At 44.7% G+C, this 22,079-nt stretch overlaps 1 protein-coding gene across 1 annotated transcript in view; it reads left to right on the top strand.

Moving 5' to 3' along the window:
- Nucleotides 1-1,913: 1,913 nt before the first annotated feature.
- Nucleotides 1,914-22,079, top strand: part of WIPF3 (WAS/WASL interacting protein family member 3) — a 42,993-nt gene continuing 22,827 nt past the window's right edge. Inside the window, exons 1-6 of the mRNA XM_031665861.1 lie at nucleotides 1,914-1,943; nucleotides 7,664-7,823; nucleotides 10,832-10,963; nucleotides 15,758-16,510; nucleotides 19,968-20,117; nucleotides 21,177-21,278. Coding sequence (XP_031521721.1) covers nucleotides 1,914-1,943; nucleotides 7,664-7,823; nucleotides 10,832-10,963; nucleotides 15,758-16,510; nucleotides 19,968-20,117; nucleotides 21,177-21,278 — 1,327 coding nt within the window. The remainder of the gene's footprint in view (nucleotides 1,944-7,663; nucleotides 7,824-10,831; nucleotides 10,964-15,757; nucleotides 16,511-19,967; nucleotides 20,118-21,176; nucleotides 21,279-22,079) is intronic.

The following is a 22,079-nucleotide window of genomic DNA, read 5'->3' on the forward strand; positions in this document are numbered from 1 at the left end:
ATCACACAAGGAAAAGTTTAGTTGAGAAAGTTCAAAAAATACATTTTCTAAAGTAAACTGTATTTGATGTCAACAGCTTCACGGGGAGATGAAAGGTTTGGCAGATATGGCAGAGCCGGGTGTGGGGCATCCCCAGAAGAGGACGGGCTTGGAAGTGGGAAAGAAGAGACACAGGATAAACCCAGAGCAGCTGGAATGAGGCTCCAACTGGCCAAGGAAAGATATCTTGGGACAGTATGGCTGAATTCCTTGATTCGGTAGAGACTAGTGGGCCATTGAAGCATTTTGGGATAGAGGAGTCAATTAGCACTTTAAAAACGATCATTTGAAGGCTGTCTCAAAGAGAGATGAGAGTCCAGTTTTGGAGACCAGCTAGGAGGCTCTGGGTCTAGAAAATAAATAATGAGAAGTGTGTGTGTATATATATGTACATACACAAATATATAAAATATATGTACATATATGTGTGTGTATATGCACATATATACAATGATATGTCGATTAACAAAGGGGATATGTTCTAAAGCATATACATTGTTAGGTGATTTTGTCATCATGTGAACATCATAGAGTGTACTCACACAAACCTGGATGGTAGATCCTACTGCACACCTAGGTTATGTGGTATGGCCTGTTGCTCTAGGCTACAAACCTGTATGGCATGTTACTGTACTGAATGAATCCTGTAGGCAACTGTAACGCAATGGTAAGTATTTGTGTATCTAACCATATCTAAACATAGGAAAGGTATGGTAACAATATGGTATTATACTGTTATAGGGCCACTGTCGTATGTGTGGTGCATTACTGACTGATAAGTCATTATGCGGGGTATGTGCACACATGCACACACATGTACATACACCCCTCCACCCCAAGCAAAACATCCTGGCAATCTTACCCATGCTGCATCACCACTCTTTTTTTTTTTTTTTTTCTTTTTTTGAGACGGAGTTTCACTCTTGTTGCCCAGACTGGAGTGCAATGGTGCAGTCTCGGCTCACTGCATCCTCTGCCTCCCGGGTTCAAGAGATTCTCCTGCCTCCACCTCCCATGTAGCTGGCATTACAGGCATGCGCCACCACACCTGGCTAATTTTGTATTTTTAGTAGAGACAGGGTTTCTCCATGTTGGTCAGACTGGTCTTGAACTCCCAATCTCAGGTGATCCGCCCGCCTCGGCCTCCCAAAGTGCTGGGATTACAGGCGTGAGCCACTGTGCCCCACCTGTATCCCCACTCTTAACACCATGTGTAGCACAGAGTTAGCACTCAAATCTTAAATAATATTGGGTTACATTAATATTCAAGGGGTTCGCTTTACTGATTCCTATTTACCGTCTTTTCAAGCCCCTTCTTTCCAGCAGTTTCTGTGAACTACTTTTATCAGTTAAAGTAATCATCATGTACATTTAAAGACATGTTTTTGTCTAGTGTCTGATCCACCATTTATATGTTTGATGTCCTTTTGAATTGATAGTTATGGGGTAGTTGACTCTCTAATCCCTGCCTCTGAAAACTGTCTGTATCTGCCTAATTTACACATGTCCCAAATCTCTCTTTCTCCATGTTTCTTCATTTCTACTCTTTCCATCCCTAACATTTATTCTTATATTTTTCTGATTATTCCCTACTAAAGAGACTTAGAATTAATACTGGAATCAAAATTCTCATTGTTGCTAAAAATTAGTACTACAATGTATTGCCAGATGTGCAGTTTGTAGTTAGGAAGGGATAGACACACAATAAAACTGCTTGATAACACTGGTTTGGGGAGGAAAAAGCTGGCATTTATACATAAACTCATGGTACCCCGTGGAAATCCGAGCAAGCTCAGCAAGCAATACTAATGAGGCCTCTGATTTTTTTCCACTGGGTGAGATGGAAAGTCATTGCAGATTTTGAGTGGAATAACATGATCCGGGTAGCAGATGCTCTGCTAAGGGTAAGCATGTTGCTCTAGGAACACAGATAGGGCTCTTCATCTGACCTTCCAAGATCAAGACGCCTCTTGGGAGACAGCCAAGAGACAAGTGTAAAAAGAGCAGAGATCAACTCAAGCCGAAGTTTGGAGGTGAGCACCAGTGTGGTGGAAGGCTCAAGGAATGGAAAGTCTGGGCTGGTCACTAAGGGCCTTATGCAACGTGAGGGGATTTGAATCCTCAGGATTCAATTCAAATGGATCCAGCAATGAATGACACAATTAATGATACATCTTTTATAAAGATTACTCTGACTGCTGTGTGGAGGAGGGCAAGGAGACGTGAAAACCATGTAAGGGAATCCAGAGGTGATGAATGCCTGCATTAAGACATCATGGCAGCGATGGAGAAGAGGTGACAGATTTCTGAGAAATCAGGAAAAACAACAGGAGTTTGCAATGGACTAACTGTTAAGAATAAGGAAAAGGGATGAGTATGAGGTGACCTTTACATCCCTAAGCGAGGAGGTGACAGCCGCAGATAATAACCAAGTCATGAAAGCGGATGAGATAACCTTGATGGGTAGGCTTGTTTTATGGATGTAAAGAAAAGGACCAGACTCATAACTCATAGCCCCAACAAAAGACCCCCTCGTTCTGCTTTACCTCCAAGGAAGCAAAGGGGCACAGGGTGAATCAGTTCTGTACTCTAGGTAACAGTCACAGGTCTGTACACAGTATCGTTTAAGGTACCAGACCTTGGCCAACATGGCAAAACCCCATCTCTACTAACAATACAAAAATTAGCTGGGCATGGTGGCATGCACCTGCTGTAATCCCAGCTACTCTGGAGGCTGAGGCAGAAGAATTGCTTGAACCCGGGAGAGGGAGGTTGCAGTGAGCCAAGATCATGCCACTGCACTCCAACCTGGGCAACAGAGTGACACTCCATCTCAAAAAAAAAAAAAAAAAAAAAAAAATCAGGCTTTAGAAAAGAAGGTTAGCAGGTACATTCTTTTTGAGCATGGATTGGAATTGGATATTTGGGTTTCTAAAAATGAGACTTGGAACTGTTAGATCTCAATGTACCTCATTCTAGAACAACTTGACTTGTGCACATATGGGGTGCAGGGAACATTGTGTCAGACCTGACAGGAAAAAGTTAGTTTTTTAAGCAAATATTTCATGTCTCTCTTTTGGATTCCAGGTTCTCTGTGTTCTCCTACATAAAGATGGCAACAGTAGAAGGGAGACATTGCCATTCTGGCTGTCCTTGGGATTCAGACTTGGTAACTAACTGCAAATACCCTGGCTGCTGATGTCTGTCTGCCCCCAAGTTTCAGGAGACGGGGTAGGCTGAGGGCTGGGGTGATGAGCAGGCTTATATGCCTGGAAACCTGAACACTAATTTTAGGTTTAATGGCCACATTGGAGAAGCTACCTTTAGAAGACTACAAGGCTGAAATTGTATTAAAATGATAGGGTTTAGATCCTTGTTGAGAGAAATGACCTGCTAGATTAGAATCGACCAGCTAAGATTTTTATTAGCATTTTTCACAGTTACGAGTATTGGAAAGGTGAGGATGGCATATGGTGACAGGGTGACAAATAGCAGGAAATGTGTATGTCAAAGTTTTGATCTGGGCTGGACTGTCATCTCCCTTCCCCAAACTATGCCATAAGGCAGTTGACTCATTTGTTGGAATGACAAATGGACATGGGAAAGCTTTTATAATGTATCAAGGTGAGAGAAAAGGCCCCTCACTATTTTTTTATTCTATCCTTGGCTTTGTTAGGACTGTTGTTCAATTTTTGTATTTCTAATCTCACAGGCACACTTCAAGCTTTCATCCTTTATAACCAAGGGGATGAGCTAAGGTGCACGTCTATTCTATGATGGTTCATCTTTTGGGGATTCTGGGCTATCTCTTTTGAAGCTTGCTGTAGAATTGAGTCAACAAAAGCTTTGTGTGAAACCCAACAAATTGTCACTACTTAAGCACCATGTTAATGAGACAAAATAAGAGTGAACTTGGAAGTAATGTTTTGTTGGTTTCTTTTTTGTTTTGTTTTGTCTGTGTGTGTTTTAGTTTTTGGTGCATAGTTTTGCCATGGGAAAAGTGTCCAGGAATGGCTTTCTCTCCCTTGACTGTGTTTTTAGTGAAGTTGCCTATGATCAGGATTTGCGCAACATGAAATGTTCAGTGAATATTTGAAAATCCTTTCTTTCCTGTTTCTGCATCCTGTAACCACAGTAACAAGAATTCTTGGGGTGGCAGGAGGTTTCTTAAGACAGCAAATGATGGTTGAATTGTCAATAAATATTGCAGATGAAGTAGAAATGACTGGCTTTGTGTAATGTGGTCTTCAATATGCAAATGGATATGTCCTTTTGTGCAAAACCAATTAAGTCTAAATATACTGTATATGGTCACTTTTGCCACAGAATTGTTAATTCCTTCCTGCCACACAGGAGAGGAAAGGACTGGTGAACACCATATTAAGATCAGGTGAGGCCGGGTGCGATGGCTCACGCCTGTAATCCCAGCACTTTGGGAGGCTGAGGCAGGCGGATCACAAGGTCAGGAGATCGAGACCATCCTGGCTCGATGAAACTCTGTCTCTACTAAAAAAATACAAAAAGTTAGCCGGGCGTGGTGGCGGGCACCACGGTGGCTGAGGCAGGAGAATGGAGTGAACCCGGGAGGCGGAGCTTGCAGTGAGCCGAGATAGCGCCACTGCACTCCAGCCTGGGCGACTGAGAGAGACTCCGTTTCAAACAAACAAAAAAAGATCAGGTGAGAGAGCCCTCTAGCGGGAGATCATCAGGGCGTTCATCAGGGCTGACGCTGGAGCAGAAGACAGCCAAGAAGTCAGAGGGAATGTTAAATTTAGCCCACAGGGTTGAACTGCACCGTGTAAATAAACACACTGTGACTTGCCATGTCCTCCTGCTGACTTGGAAGATGTTTACTAACAAATCTGCCCTGTAGAATTATCAAGAACTTATTGAGACATGTCCAAAGTTAAAATCTTCATCTTAAGGACATGCAACATTCTTCATAGCCCTCACCTGAAATGCCTGGCCTAGGCAAGGTCAAGGGGTGGGGGATACATTTTGGTAATAAACAGTCTAAATTGGATGACATGACCCTCCCCTCCAATCCCCAAGGGCTAGTAAGGGATGGATTTGCTCATCATTCCAGTTGCTTTTTTAAAACAAAGAACCCACCAATCTCACCCTTGCCTTCCCCAAGGCTGCTCTGAGTTGGGCCATGAATATTATTATAATTCGGTGGGTTATCTTCTTATACCTAGAAGGAAAATTACAAAGCATGCTTTTTTCCCCAAAATCCCTGACCATAATGCATACCTGAAGTTGTAATGTCAAATTCACACAAAAATTTTCATACCCTCTTAGCTACAGTCGTGATATTCCTTTGGTCCCTTAATTTGTCATTCATTATTTATAAATAAAATGAGAGGAAACTTTAAAAATGTTAAAATTTTGCAGCTTAAAATGAACTCATGATATTAATGGTTTATATGGGGTTTTTAAAAGCATATTGTATGGGAAATGCCCTGCCTTTCTAAAATAAATAAATAAATAAAATCTCCAATGAATCAGGATTGAGGCTCCTTGCTCACCACTTTCTTGTTGACCATCGTTCATAAGTCCCTCTTAAGGGTTCAAAAGCTTGTTTCCAGGGGACAAGAATCAGACTTTGAAGCCTATGCCCTTCAAAGCCTGCATAAGGTTCATAACCCACGCAGTGGAGTTCACCAGTGAAAATGTGGACTCAGCACATTTTAGCCAAAACCACAACTGCCTCTGCTTCTAGTCTGTGACACAAGAGAGCCCATGAGTTTCTAGTCAGCCAACCTGGTTTGTCCTTTTTTAAACAGAAAATGGCAATAGCAAGGATTTATAAATACTATTTATACTCCAGGGACCCTCCAAGGTCTCATGTCTTCCTTGAAGCCTGCTCAGCCTGAAGAACATGGTCATTTCTGGACTCTTGGTGGCCTTCCTCTCTGGGGAACCAGCATGGCTGCCCAGTCCTGTGCTGCGCGTTGCACAGTGGCTTAACTCACTATAGTTATGCCTCTGTGCCTGGTGCGTGCATATGCCTTTAAGAGCAAAGACAGCTCTGATACCCTGGGTCTAGTGCATTCATTCGCTCACTCAAGTCACTTATTCATTCATTCATACAGTAGTTATTGAACCAGATCCAATTCTACTCTTTGGGGATATTTTTGTGAACAAAACAGACAGAATCTTTTTTCCTGATATGGAGTCCTTGGGATGGATGAACATTCAACTCATAATCACAAATTGAAATTTTCCACAATGATAATATAAACTTATACCCTATGATAAATGTGACAGAGGAAAAAGGAATATGGTACACTCAGAGAAAACAGTGAATGGCCTTATTTAGATTTTGGGTCAGAAAAGGCCTCTGAAGTGGTGATATTTAAGCTGAAACCCAAAGATACATGGTATCCCCATACAGTAAGACTAACAAGTATTTCTTGCTTTGAGAAATGATCAGCCATTTTTAAGGTCACGTGGTTGGTATGAACCTTCTAACTGTGGAGAATCCTCCTGGCTGTGGCTTCCAGGGCAACCCCTTCCCACCTTTATTTGCCACCAACCTCCCCAATGTTCTTTCTGGTGTTCCCTGGCTCTAATAACCCATGGAAACCTCCACCATGTCAGCTAAAGCTACAGCTGAAGTGAAGCAGTTGTATCTCAGGCCTACTTGCAGAATTAGGACAAAAGTTTTTCTTGCAAATATATTTATGAAGCATTTAGCAGTCCATTAGACACTTATCCTAATAAAAGAGCATGTGTCCTTGGTAGTCACAGTGTTGCAAAGTGAAAAGCACATGGCCTTTGGGATTCAGCTCATCTGGGTTTGAACCCCAGCCCTGCACCCTCAAACAGATGATTTCTTAGTCTCAGTTTCCTCATCTGTAAGATGAGGCAAACTCACAAGGTTTTGTGAGGACTAATGTAACACACCCAGGCACAGAAGGTAGTCACCAGACATTCACTGTCATCTTCTGCATTCCCTTTCTCCACAACTTTCTGACCTCTATGGGTCCCAGTTTCCCCTGAGCTCCCCAGTTCTGCCATCTGCTCCATGATCACATGAAGGCCACCATCCCCCATTCAAAGCCAGCTCCTAGAGCATGATTCTGCTTCCCTTAAGAGGCACCATGGGCCCAGCATGAGCCATCTAGGACCCAATAGCAAGGAAGATGTGAGTTACTAAGGACTGAGCAAGACTTCAGTCCTGCTCTGGAGAACATCCAGGGGATGACGGGGCACAGGAGCAACTCCCATCGTCAAGTGGGGAATCAGCCAAGGATTTGGTCCAGGAGGGGACCTGGGGCACCAAGCAGGATGATCATTCAAAACCTGAGAGCAGGGGCCAGGTACTCACGGACAGAAGCCCTGGGGTGGGGAGTGTAAGAGAGAGGAAGGAGGGGCTATGATTTAGGGCTCTCTAAGACCTCCAGGAGCTTGTGCACAAGATAGGCACTTGGGACTGGGTCATCTAAAATAAAGAGTCCCTTCTAGGTCACCAGTTAAAGAGGTGTGAGCAGGACCCAAAAGTGTCTCTCCCGTAGGTAACCCGAGATCAGCCTTGGGAATGGGACGGGGAAGACAGAGAACTGCAAGAGGAGAAACTGACAGCAGACGGGACATTTTGTTTATCTGAAAATGCTATTAGAGTCAAATCCTTCTTACTCCCTTACAGGTAAGCACAGACACCTCCAGCTTGCGAAGGGCAGATCCAAAAGGCCGGAGTGCGCTGTTGGCTGATATCCAGCAAGGAACTCGCCTGCGCAAAGTCACGCAGATCAACGACCGCAGCGCCCCGCAGATCGAGAGTAAGTGAGCAGCCCAGCCAGGCCTCCTGTGAGCCAAGGACAGGACAGGCATGTGAGACACAGCCAGACACCCCTGGCTGGGGCCACAGCTGCTTCCCAGGACACATACAGAGCCATCTCAGACCTGCTCATTGGACAGGCCAAGTGGGCGAGAGAACGAGAGCTTTCCCTCCAAATCTGCAAATGGTTTAGAGCATATCTTCCATCCTTTTCAAAAGCTAAAAAGAACTCTGCAATGGGACAACTTTTTAAAAATTATGATAAAATACACATAACATAAAATCCATCATTTTAACCATTTTAAAGTGTTCAATTGGTGCCAATTATTATATTCACAATGTTGTTGCAACAATCACCTCTATCTAGTTCCAGAACATTTACACCACCGCTAAAGGAAATCTCATACCCATTAGTAAGTCATTCCCCATTAGTCCCCAGCCCTTGCCAACCTAATCTACTTTCTGTCTCTCTGGATTTGCCTATTCTGATATTTCAAAGAAATGGAATCATACAATACATGGCCTTTCGTGGCTGGCTTCCTTCACTTAGCATAATGTTTTCAAGCTTCATAGATGTTGGAGCATGTATCAGTACTTCACTCCTTTTATCATTGAATATTTAATTGTATGGACACACCACGTTTTGTGTATTCTTTGTAGGGTAACATTTAAAGATCACTCACCCTGTGTCAACATGGTCCTCAAACTCAGTGATAGAAAGTGAAGGGCTCAACATTTTTTTTAAAATGCCAAATTTTTGCTTCACTTTTCACAAGGAGAAAGATGTATTAAGAATTCTGTTTCAGAGGATATGACTGAAGCTCGCTGTCTGCTAGAATGTGACAGAGTAAATTGAGTCCTGTGCTCAGGTCAGATGACCCACATTGAGTTCTGGTTCTGCAACCAGACAAATCGGGAAGCCTCTTTGAGGCTGTTTGGTCATCTGTGAAATGGGGAGACAATACCTGGCTCCTTTTTTGTCTTGGTCAAGATTGTTGGAAGTTGAAATAATATATGCAGAACTTTTTAGTACAGGTCGAGCATCCCTAATCCAAAAATCCCAAATCTGAAACTTTTTGAATATCGACATGATGCCTCACATGGATGATGAAGATGACGTTGTTAACCCTGAAGAAAACGTGCCTCCAGGTGACATGGTGGAAACGTATGATGAGTTTATTGAAGGACAAGAGCGGCGTACATTCATAACAGAACAAGAAATCATGTCAGTTTACAAAATCAGAGAGAGGCTTCTGAGACAAAAACCATTTTTAATGAGGCAGATGACTCTGGAGGAAACATTTTTAAAAGACAGCTAGCAGAATGCTTCCTCAAATCTAGAGGACCTACTTCCTGGTCTCTCAGTGGTTTCTGATGTTTCTTCTCACCTAAAACAATGAGATCCAGTGTACAGTAACCTTTAATCAAAACACAGCATTGCAGGAGACTGAAAGCCTGCCTTTGTTTGTTGCTGCTGTTGTCTAACAGCTGATCTGGGTTTTCTGGTGATACTACTGTGTTGCTTAGTTACCTTGAACACATTATTTTTTTGCTATGTTAATGGTATGCCATATTTTTAACTGCTAAGTTCTTATGTGTGAAGAAGTGTAGGAAAATGATTGCTTATTGGTAGCATAGAAAGTCACTGTCAGGAATGATGGTGATGGACAAACCACAGATTGACAACTTGGGAGGATGAGATGGTGACACCTTTGCTTTCTGATGGCTCCATGAATGCAAGCTTTGTTTTATGCACAAAATTATTTTAAAATATTGCATGAAATTACCTTCAGGCTATGTGTAAAGGTATATATGAAACAAATAAATTTCATGTTTAGACTTGGGTCCCATTCCCCAAGATATCGCATTATGAATATGTAAATATTTCAAAAAAAAAATCTGAAATACTTGGTCCCAAGCATTTTGGATAAGGGATACTCCCCCTGTAATGTAAGGTGTTGTTATGTCTTCCTATGTTCTGCTATGATATGCATGATGGTAATTCTTAAAGATAGTCCTAAAAATATAATTATATCTCCTATCTGCAATTATAAATGTCAACACACAGGATAGACAAATTTTTAAAGAAATATTTTCAACATGGAGTACATTAAAAATTAGTTTCTGGTTAAACCCATGATCTAATTGGTTAAGGCTAATTAACAGGTAAATCAATTTCATCGAAACACTCACTTCCTAATCATTCTCATGAGTAAGTAATGTATAATATTAACACTTAGAATAATCTGGCCACTTTCCTCCACCAGTGGGCACTGTGCCCTAATTTCTCTGTGCATATTAGCTTCAGGTTGTAAATATTTTCTGCCAGGAATTCTTGTCTAAGCTGAGTATCTTCTCATTTTCTGTAGTTAGTAACCACACATGTCTGGAAGGCTGGAGTTAGTGATACCTTTCCTCAGGGGCCCATGATCTTTCCGTTCCATAGATGAAAAGGTTCAGGGAGGCATGAGGGGCTGGGGGCGTGAGGGCTGGAGAGACAGGAAGGAAACTGCCAAGGCACAATCATTGCAGGCTTTACCTCTTGCTTGCTGCTCTGGTCAGCGCTCTGTGGACAAGAAGTTAAAATGACTGACTGAATTAAATCTGTGGGTTTTCTTTGTCTAGTCCTCCATAGCCAGGTTGAAAATAAGAGCAGCTCTACATCTACCACGTTTGGGTTTTCTAATTCAAAGGTGCTGCCAGTTGCTCTGTTAGCATCTACAAAATGGCAGTGTTCAGGTCCCTTTGTTTTGGTCACTTTTCAGGGGAGTTGGGCACAAATGGTTAGTTCTTTGGTAGAACTGGAGAGGGCAGGGCATGTGAGTCTACAGGGTATCAAGGCAGAGGGTGCCTGGAGAAGATGCTGAGTGAAAGGATGACATTGGAGGTGGGAGAATGGGAAGGCGGACAAGGGCAGTGGTAGACCAGTGTTAGACCATGGTCTGAAATGAGACCTGGCTGCTCAGCTCTGCTCTCAAGTCCTTGCCTATTTGTGTCTTCTCTCTAAAGGTTCTAAAGGAACCAACAAAGAAGGGGGAGGTTCTGCAAACACACGAGGTGCGAGCACACCTCCCACCCTGGGAGATCTGTTTGCTGGTGGCTTTCCTGTATTGCGACCAGCAGGCCAGCGGGATGTAGCAGGTAAGGAAGAATTCATTCTGGCTCCCTTGTGGTCTGTATCTCCTTAACTTGTGGAACCATCAGGGCAATCTACACATGCCAGTAAGCAACAATGGTTTTACTGAACAGTCATGATAGAATAGAAGATCATGTTCTTGGGACCTTAAGCACTGGAAACTTCCAAAGTACAAAATGGTTCTTGAGAAATCTTTTACATCATCATCCTGTTTAAATTATTCCATTGTAATAGTTGAAAAATGACTTGTAATAATGTGTAATACTTAGTGATGGCGTGATGGTAGCCCAGACTGCAAAGTGTATATCGACAGGTCTAAATTGTAATAGAACCTCATAGTGACATCACTGTGGATGCACTAGCAATGCATGAGTTGTAATGATTCAGTTTTCATATCAGTTAGGTACTGCTGTGTAACAAAACACCCTAAAACTTAAAAGCTTTAAACAATCGTTTTTTAGCCTACAATTCTGTGGGTTAGCAGCTTAGAGTAGTCTCGGCTGGGCTCCCTCTTGCATCTATAAAGAACTGCAGGTCATGTAGGTAGCTTTGCTAATCTTATATTTCTCATATTTTTCCAACCTCTGGGGCCTCAGCTATAACCACTGGCCTGACTCACCTCTATCCACATGGTCTCTCAGTATCCAGCAGGCTGTCCGGGCCTCGTTTTCATGCCAGCAGCAGGGTTCCAAGAGAGAAGACAGAAGTATAAATAAAGCCTCTTGAGGCTTAGGCTTGGAAGTATTGCTAGGATGTAACTTGGAAGTCTAAGAAGTATCACTTCCTATCACATTCTCTTAGCCAAAACAAGTCACAAGGATGGAGAAATAGACTTTGCCTCTTGATGTGAGGAACTGTAAAATCATATTTCAAAGATTATGGAATCAAGCATAAGTGGGTAATGAAGGTCGTATCTGTAATCAGTCTACCTCTTTTTTTTTTCCAGTGTGCATCAGAGGTTTTTTGTTTGTTTGTTTGTTTGTTTGTTTTTTGTGACTTTTGTTTCAGTGGGCATCAGAAGTTTTGAAAGTATTGCATTAAAATTGAACAAATACAAATTTACTCTGAGGAAAAAAAAAAAAAACACCTGTTTTTCCTATTCTTGTTCTCTTTAACCACCAAGCTGAATAAACTCCAGGAATACCATAAATACAGCAAATACAAAGGCCCAAACATTCCTGGTACTGGATGTTCCATTATGTGACTTTGCTAACTTTTTTAGTGGCCTCTGTGACTGTTTAATGTTATGGGATGCTTATGCTGCCTCACTCACCAATAAAAGTCCAGCAAAGAAAAAGATGCTAGGATATTTTGAGATCCAACTTGAACCTTCTCAAGGGCCATGTTCATTTCGTCATTTTTGCTGAGGGGTTAGCAGGAAAGGTAGAGCACAAGGTCTTCCTCAATAAAGACAGTGGATATTCTTCAGTGCCCTCTTCTTTTTCAAAATTTCTGAGTGCTATCAAACAAATATCCTTTGGAATAGAAGGCTTCCACCAGTTTCTCTTCAGAGAAGATGGGAGAAATAGGCCCCAGTCAGGTTTTCATAGGAAGCAGCCAAAAATAGCCAGCAGGAGTCCTGCTGGTCTGCTTGTCTCCAGTAGGACATAAGTGTCAGATGTTTGAGCTGCTGTAATAGGGAAGACAAGAATTTATCTCTTTAGAGATGGAGGTCCATAAAGAAGTGACTAATGATGCCTGTTTCAGGATGGAAACTCAAGGAGAAAGCCACTAGATAAACACATGGACTGAGTACCATGTCAAGGCAAGGCAGGTCGTGGCTCCCTGCTCCCAGCACTTTCCCGGCAGCCCCCTTCTCACCAGAGGAAGGGACTTGAGCCTTTGCTCCCTCTCTGAGCTTCTGGCCTACCTTTCTTGGTGGTTCATGCCGTCCCCTCCACTCACGCTGTTCTCCTTGCTGCTCTTCACACACCAACATGTTGCTGCCACTGGGCGCTTGCACTGACTCTCTCTTGGCCTGAAAGGCTCATCTGCAGGTGTCCATGTGACTCAGTCTCTCCCTTCCTGCAGGTCTCTCCTCAGGTGGCAGCTGATCAAAGTGTCCGTGAGGTCTTCACTTATCATCCCATATAAAGGTTCAGTTCCATCCTTTCATTCTATATCTCCTTTTCCTTAATTTACTTTTCTTGTATTACTTAGCACCATCTGACATATCATGTATCCACTGGTTTATCTGTTTATTGTCTGTCTTAGCCATCTAAAGCTAAGCTCCATGAAGGCAGGGACTATGTTTTGTTCACTGCCATAGAAATGCCTGGCGCATGGCAGGTGCTCAGTAAATACTTGCTGACTAGCATGTGTGAATGGTAGTGTGGTGGCTGACATTCAATAGGGACCATAGCACAGTGTCATGGGCTCATGGTACTTCTAGGGACTCATGAAAATATTTAAATTTCTTTTAAAATCAGAAGAAAATATATGACCTTTTAGGGTCAAAGAATGTATTTGTCTTTGTACCAATGCAGTCATGAATATAAATATATTTTTAATGGAGAAGAGGCCCACAAAGGCAAAAGTGCCTACGGACCCTGGAGTCATAATGCAGCCCCAGCTTAGAGCTCCAAGGGAGTGAGAATTACAATAAGATATGATGAGTAAACATTATTTCTGGGTTGAATAGAATACGTAATGAGATGTCCAGGGTCTTCTGGAAAACATTCAGATTTGAGGAAGAAGAAATATTTCATCTTTTGATAAACCTGCAGGTTATAAAAGCTGAATCCTTTCCTATGGGCACAGCATCCCTGATGCCCTCAAGCTGGCCTTTCCGCCACCTCCTGGCCTCCTTTGTGTTTTCTTTGGATTTCTAGGGCTTGCATTTCCATTGTGAAGGACAGCCTCCTCCCTTACTTCCCTCAACTCCCTCGGAGCTCTCTGTCAGCCCAGGTCTGCCTCCTTCACTTGCCTGCACTTACACCGTCAGCCCCTCTCTCCCCTGCAGTCTCACCTTTCTCCCTGAGGGGCATGAATAGAAGCTGGGCAGGGATTTGCCCGCCCTCGCTTCTGCTGTGCATGTTAGGATAAAAATGAGTATGCCCACATTTCTCATGTGGTTGGTGGCTTCATCAGCACAGGATCCCCTACTTTTAACTGACTCACTTTAAGGGTTTTTGAATCTTTGAGACATGGTGTCCTCGGTTACTTAAAAGGTTTAGATAGGCTATTTAAGGGTAGGTTTTGCTCTGTTTTGCAAACTTTTATTATCCCTTTCAATTTCATTGAGCCACTGGGCATGTAGGTAGGCTCTGCCTTGTTTAGGCAGCTGCCTAGGTTCTCCTCGTCATCTTTATGTATTATGTGGAAACAGGTTTGAGAACTTCTAGGCAGGAATGCCTGAGCTGACACCTGCAATACCATCCTCACCCTACCTTAAGAACAGCCATTCCATAATGTGGTTGGAATATTATGGTCTAGGTGACTGTCACATTATAGCCAGAGGGGCTCATATTTGGAAAGCCAGATACCAAGGTCTTGCCTACTTAGCTTCCCCTGAGTCACCTCTGCTAGGCTGTGCTTTGATTGGCCTGGCTTTTGAAATCCAGTACTTTAAGTGTATGACTTAGCACCTGATTGAGGTAAACACACAGGAGACTCAAGTACTGCAAAGATCAGAACCCCCAACAGATGCTGGGGTTTCTAATCTGAAATGAAAGCTGCAGGTCCCATGCTGCAGCACCCAGGAAGTAGTGGGTGTGAGAAAACATCATTTTTCAAGTGTTGTCCACATGTTGTCATGGTGATTATAAAATATAGGGGAAAACATACTCCCCAGAATTCTTATAAAAAGAGCACTAAATCTGGAAGAAATATTTTAATCTGCTTCCTGAGTAGACAGTGATACTCCAAGGACATCTCTAAGCAGTAATTGCAGAACTTCAAGGCAGTAAACAGCGACAGGAACTTTTTCTTATTAGAGAGAGGCAGAACGAAAAAGGGTGAGAACTAGCAAAATGGTGCAAGATTGTGCAGAGTATAGAGGCCTCTCCTGGGGCATGCTCCACTAGAGTCTTCCATGAGAACCAAACGCAAATGCTTACAAGAGCAAATCGTTGTTGTTGAATTTAAAAGAGGAATTGAATTTCAAGCTGGGGCAGATGCAATGAAGGATCTATAGGCTGAGAAAGCCAAAACCCTTGGGAATTAGCGTAAGTCTTTCGGAAAGGAGGTTTTGAACTTTCAGAGGCCATAGAACTGCGAGGTTCAAGGTCATTGGACCTGGGTTGTCAAGGGCAAATGTCTCCCTCCAGTCTTATCTTATGTATTCAGGGAATCATGAATTTTCTGCTCTCAACACAGAAACGAAGAAAGTCATTGTTCACAGAATGCTGGGAGTGAAGAAAACCTCCCTAGCCAGGAGTGCTGGTTGGTACACCTGAGGGTCCAAATTAGAGCATAAGGGCTGATGGACCTAGCAGGTGTCAGTGAATGAGTGTGAGTGGGGCCTTGATTAGGAAGGGCAAAAGACACCCGGGCAGTCCTGGCCCTCGGCTTGGATACTAGGGGCCCAAGGCAGATGACAGCAGAGGTGGCAATGGATAGGAGGGCGGGAGGCCTGACCTGGGCTTGTCATTAATGCTGGCAAGGACCTTGGAGCTGGTCCAGTTGGTCCTTCTGTGTGACAGCTGCGGTACCTGAGGCCTCTCAGTGGACACGTGCAGAAAAAGCGGTCTACAGTGCAGCTCACTGCGGGCAGGCTTGAGTGTCCTGAGTGCCGCCTACCTGCGGGGGCTTTCTCCTTCTTTATTGCCGAGCTAACCCAGAATCTGTTTCACTTCCAGGTGGCAAGACAGGGCAGGGCCCTGGCTCCCGCGCGCCCTCTCCCAGGCTTCCCAACAAAACCATCAGCGGCCCGCTTATCCCGCCTGCCTCTCCCAGGCTAGGCAATACCTCCGAGGCGCATGGCGCTGCCAGAACAGCCCCGCCTCGCCCCAACGTGCCTGCCCCGCCCCCTCCCACCCCACCCCCTCCGCCGCCACCCTTACCCCCGCCCCTTCCCTCTTCCTCCCCCATCAAAACTCCGCTTGTGTCCCCACCTGGCCCACTGACCAAAGGGAACCTCCCGGTGGTTGCACCCCCTGTCCCCTGTGCGCCACCACCTCCACCTCCGCCACCTCCCCCAACGCCATCCCCGCTGCCCCCGGCCTCGGTTCTTAGTGACAAGGCAGTGAAGCCTCAGCTAGCTCCCTTGCACCTCCCGCCCATCCCGCCCCCGCTCCCTCTCCTCCCACCTTTCGGGTATCCTGGGCTCAAAGCGGAGCCCGCCAGCCCTGCGCAAGATGTGCAGGAGCCTCCAGCCCCGCCACCCCTGCCGCCCCCGCTCCCCACTTACGCTTCGTGCTCCCCGAGGGCTTCTTTGCCCGCGCCCCCTTTGCCAGGAGCTAATTACAGCAGTGAAGCCCCACCCCCGCTACCCCCCAAATCCCCCAGCTTCCAGGCCCCACCGCAGAAGGTCAGTGCGCAGGCCTTGCCCGCCCCGCCTGCCCCTCCGGGCTCCCAGACGTTCCTGCAGAAGAAGAGGCACGGCCGACCAGGTAAGGAGCGCTCCCTGGCCCATTGCCCCTGGTGGAGCGCAATAAAATCTTGTCGTTGCACAGGACTTTATTGTTGGAGGTATTCATTTCAGAGATGGACACCAGGGGTGAGGGAGGCAGGGAGATTTGCCCAAAATCATGCTGCCTGTAACCAAGGGATCCTGGCCTTGATCCCCTGCCCTTCTAGCTCTGTGGCCCTGGGCAACCACTTGGCCTCTCTGTTCTCCCTTCTCTTCATCTGTAAAATGGGGATAGATAGCAATAGTTGCTATCTCCTGGGCTTGTTATTAAGCATTAAGTGAGTTTTTAGGTTGGAGGTGCTTGGAACAGGGCCTGGCAACAGTGAGCTTGAGAGGGATTATTTATTCTTACTACCATCCTCCAACTCCAGATCTCCTCCCTGAGGTGGACAGGGCATGAGTGCGGCTTGTTTCCAGAACCAGGCCTCCTTTTATATTTGCCGGCGTTTTCCAGAATCTTCACCGGCCCTCAGTAAACTGGATTCCCACTCTGCCTTAGTTTTCGCAGGTTCTCCAGCTGACTCAAGAAAACTGAGGGCCTGTATTTTGAGCCAAATAGTAAAAATGTTTCCTTCACATATGCAGCACAGATTATTTGAATTGAGTGTGCATGTCCCATGGCTGATTTCCTTGGTCCCTCTAGTAGGAGGCTTCATTCAGTTTTAGTGCCCCTGTGAATGGGAAGTACCTCCACACGTCCACAGACACACCCACATCCACGCACGCAGACACACTCAAACATATGCACACTCATAACACACACATCCACATGCACACCACAACACACATATTCCTGTGTCTTTTAGAAAATCTTTCGATGCAGAAAGCTTCTTAAAAGTGTTTTCTTGAATTAAAAATAATTCAAGCTTGTTGCAGAGCAAATAGAAGGAAATTGAAATTAACCAGGTACGGATGGCTCACACCCGTAATCCCACTGCTTTGGGAGGCCCATGCATGAAGATGGCTTGAGGTCAGGAGTTATAGGCCAGCCTGGGTAACATAGCGAAACCCCATCTCTACAGAAAATAAAAATAAAAAATTGGGTGGGCATGGTGGCAGACACCTATAGTACCAGCTACTTGGGAGGCTAAGGCAGGAGGATGGTTTGAATCTAGGTGTTCAAGGCTGTGGTGAGCTTTGACTGTGCCATTGTACTCCAACTTGGATCACAGAGCCAGATGCTGCTGTCTCTAAGTAAATTAAGTAATTAAATCACCCATAATAACATCACCCAGAGATGAAAACTGCCATTTGGATAGGTTTCTTTAATTCTTTTTTCTGAATATATGTACATGTTTACATGGTTAGTACCATCTTTCACATACAGTTTTGTGCTCTGTTTTTAATTTAATATTATATTAAAAACAATTTTATCCAATTGTTAAAATGTCTTTAGAAGAATGACCTTCAGTATATTCCATATTCCTCATGTTAGATATCTAAGTTGATTCCATTTTTTGTTATTATGCATAATATTGCAAGAAATACTTTCGTAGAAATTTTAGTCCACATTTTTGATATTTTTCTAAAAGTATTGGTTTCTTAAAGGGAATTCCTGGTGCAAAGAGCAAGGATATTTTTAAGCCTCTTGATTACAAGAGGTAAGATTTTAGTCATTTTCTTTTCAATTGACTGGTCACCATGAGGGCCAGCATTTGTACTCGTAAGCCCCTTTTGATATTTGTTATTTTCAAATGTTTATGATGTGATGAAAAAAAAACAAAGATTTTTTTTTTTTTTTTTTTTGAGACACAGTTCACTCTGCCACCCAGGCTGGAGTGCAGTGGCAGGATCTCAGCTCACTGCAACCTTCACCTCCCAGGTTAAAGTGATTCTCATGCCTCAACCTTCCGAGCAGCTGGGGTTACAGGCGTGCACCACCACGCCTGGCTAGTTTTTGTATTTTTAGTAGAGACAGGGTTTCACCATGTTGGCCAGGCTGGTCTTGAACTCCTGACTTCAAGTGATCAGCCCACCTCGGCCTCCCAAGGTGCTGGGATTACGTGTGAGCCACTGCGCCTGGCCAACAAAAACAAGGCTTTTGATTCAGAGGGCTATGAATTCAAATCCTGGGTTCCCCACCCACTCCTGTGGAAACTCACACCACTTGGGTTTGTTTTTTTTAATACTGAATTTTTTTTATTTGACAAATGGGCCTACTAATAACACCTTTCACATAGGATTATTAAGAATATGAAATGAGATATTTGCATAAAGGGCTTGCATGTAACTTCAGCTCCAGCAGCATTATTTCCTTACCACACAGTGGGGCAGCTGTTCACCCAGAAGAGGGGCTGCAGTCCTTTTATCCTGCATGTGGGAGCAAGTAAATTCCTCATAGATCCTTGTGCCCAGAAAGGGAAGACCAGAAAGGGAAAGGAAGGCAGTTGGGAGGGAGAAAGGAAGACGGGCAGATGAAGGGACATGAGACGCGAGGATGGCGGCTGGTGACTGAGAATGCCTGCTGCAGCTGGGGCCCCTTCATCTGCTCCAGAGTAGTGAGCCCCAGGCCAGGATGGAGATACATATCTGGCCTTCTTCTTTGCATCTTTGGATGTGAAACTTGGTTGGTCCATGTTCAAAATAAGGGCAATTTCTACTTTAGCCCAACTTGGGGGGAAAAGAGAGAGGTAGTAATTGTGAACATCTTAGCACAGATAGTAATAATGTTATTGTCATCATTTCAAGAAGCAAAGTGATGTGTGCAGTGCCACTGAAGAAATAAGCAGGAGTGGACCCCCTGCATTGATGTGCCAGGATAGCAGATTTTTTTGTTACCAGATGAACCATACAGGAAAGTATTGGCAAAGGAGATAGTGAGCCTTTCTCAGGCATGATCAGAGAAGGCTGGAGGAAGTAGGTTGGATTCAAGTTAGGCCCTGGTGGGCACGTAAGATTTAGGTGGACCGGAAGGAGAAACGAGCATTTGCAGTGCTGGAGAACCAGTGCGAGCAGGGACACAGGGGCAAAACAAGCCCCTGACCGCTCCCTCTTCAAGCCTCCCTCTGGGCCTCTTCTACAGTGAGCCCTTCCTGTTCTTACCACTCTCCAGTGATTTCCCTGCTTTGGGCTGTACCCGATGATGAAGGTTATCACCATCATTAATATTATTGCAGCAGCTAACATTTATTGACGACTTACTACATGCCACTCAACTTAAATTCGACTCATTGAATCTTCTCAATAACCCTGGGAAGTGGGTGTACTATTACTACTCCCATCTTACAGATGAGGAAACTAAAACACAAAGAGGCTATGTTACTTATCCCAATGGGAGAACTGCAATTCGGTGCCAAACAGGTTGGCTCCAGAGGTTGCCCTTTTACTCACTACATCACATTACATCTGAAGATGGAAATGCCTAACATCTCATATAAAGTTATAGCATCCACCGTGCCCATCCGTGTGTCTGAATACACCATCATCTTCTCTGTAAGGGGCCGGTGGGGGAAAGCTAAATCCACCTCCAGCACCCCCTGCGAGATCACCCACCACAGAGCTTTCAAGCAAGAGCCAGCAGGTCACAGCCTGGACCCCGACGCAGCAGCCTGGAGGTCAGCTGCGAAATGGAAGCCTGCACATCATCGGTAAGTGGGGTGCACCCTCTGCTGGTTTGGCTGCCAGTAGGAATGTGATTCTCCCAACCTCTGGAGAGAGAGTTTGCTGGCCACAGTGCTGCCATCTCAGGGTACATGCTTCTTTCATGAACACAGGCTCCCTCCAGCACCAGCCAGCCCACAGGTTCTGTTAAATAGGGTTCCTTTCAAGGCTTTCTGCATAGTTTCAAGGCTCACTCTCTAGCCTTCTAATTCAGATTAGAGAAAGGGAAGAGAAGCAACATTTAAACTGTGTGTGTGTGTGTGTATGTCTGTGTGTCTATGGAGAAATCAGTGCATAAGCCTGAAAGAGTAGAATGATATGGATAAAGAGAAAGAATACATAGAAGGCCCACCAGGCAGAGGGACGTTTCGAGTACAAGTATGGAGGTAGGAAGGAAAGTCACCTGGGGTCAGATGTGATCACGGCCATGGAATCTTTGGATCCCTTCTGTGTGCTGGGCTAGTGTCCGACAGAGGCCCAGATCACAAAGCAGGGGCTCAGCCCATGAAAGGGTCACAGGAGCCCTCCCCTCCTGCCAACAGATCTCAGAGCAGAAGCTGTTTGCTTTGTGGAGCTCAGGTCCCACCCTAGACACAGGCCATGCTCCTCCATTCCCCAGTCATTCTGCCCATTTCTCCCTCCCCTCGAAACCCTCCCAGGAGCTTCTCAGGTGACTGCTGGGGCTTTGCCAGTTCCTTGTTGGCACCAGGGTCCCCACCTCTGATTCTGGACCCTGGAGAGCTCCGTGCCACTTCCACCCCTTTAGCAGCCTCCTTAAGGTGTTATTGGTTGGAGTATGTTCGGGTGGGTGACAGGGAGTGACTGGATTTCCCTCTTCCAGCTTCCCTCCATCCCAACCAACCAGTAAAACTTGAGAGGTGAATAGATGTCTTAGGGAGAATGGCCCTATCGTTAAAATCCTTGCACTGAGCAGGCAAACAGAAAATGGTGGATGCAGTCAGAGTAATCTCTGTGCTCCTGGAAATGATCAAAGCTTGGGTCGTGACAGTAACCTGAGTAACTCTTTCCATTTCACATGTGTGCAGATGACTTTGAGTCTAAATTCACGTTCCATTCTGTGGAAGACTTTCCCCCTCCGGATGAATATAAACCATGCCAGAAGATTTACCCCAGCAAGATCCCCAGAAGTAAGTACCACCTGGATAAGACTCCTGGCATTTCCCGACCCTTCAAAATTAGGCGCCTGCTGTGCATCAGTTGGTCACAGACTGTCTAAAGGATGACATCATGATTTCACTGTACTGCTGCAAGGATGTAGTGCTGTGCATAGTTCTGGAACTTTCAGGACATTGATTTCTCCTGATACCTAAGTATTCATTTAGAGATTTTTACAGAACCCCAAGGGTAACTGTTTGGCATCAGATTTGGATGCCTAAACTTACCACTCATCCCTCTTCTCTCTGGAGCGTTTGATAAGGGAAACTAACAAACCCAGACAACAGCAAAATAGGATATTTTGCATCAACCGCTGAGGAAGAACCTGAAAACCCCTAATACAGAACTCTGGCAAATCATGACATGGAGAATGTCCTTAGGTCAATGGTTCTCAACCTTGGCTATATATTAGAATGACCTAAGGAGCTTTTATAAATCCTGAAGGCCAGGCTACATCTAAACCATATAATCAGAATATCGAGGTGTCAGGATTTTTAAAAGCTGCCAGGTGATTCCAACGTACAGCCAAGGTTGAGAATAATAGCCCAGTAAGGGCCTACCTCCTCCTGATTTCATTGTGTGGTCAGACTTTAAGAGAGGACATTTAACCCAGCTTAACTGTTCAACCTTAAGAGTAGAGAGATAAGCCAGGCATGGTCACTCATGTCTGTAACCCCAGCACTTTGGGAGGCTGAGGCAGGAGGATCACATGAGGCCAGGAGTTTAAGACCAGCCTTGTAAACATAGCAAGATTCCATGTCTACAAAATATTA

This window comes from Papio anubis, chromosome 4 (assembly GCF_008728515.1).
Source record: "Papio anubis isolate 15944 chromosome 4, Panubis1.0, whole genome shotgun sequence".
Classification (NCBI taxonomy): Eukaryota; Metazoa; Chordata; class Mammalia; order Primates; family Cercopithecidae; genus Papio; species Papio anubis.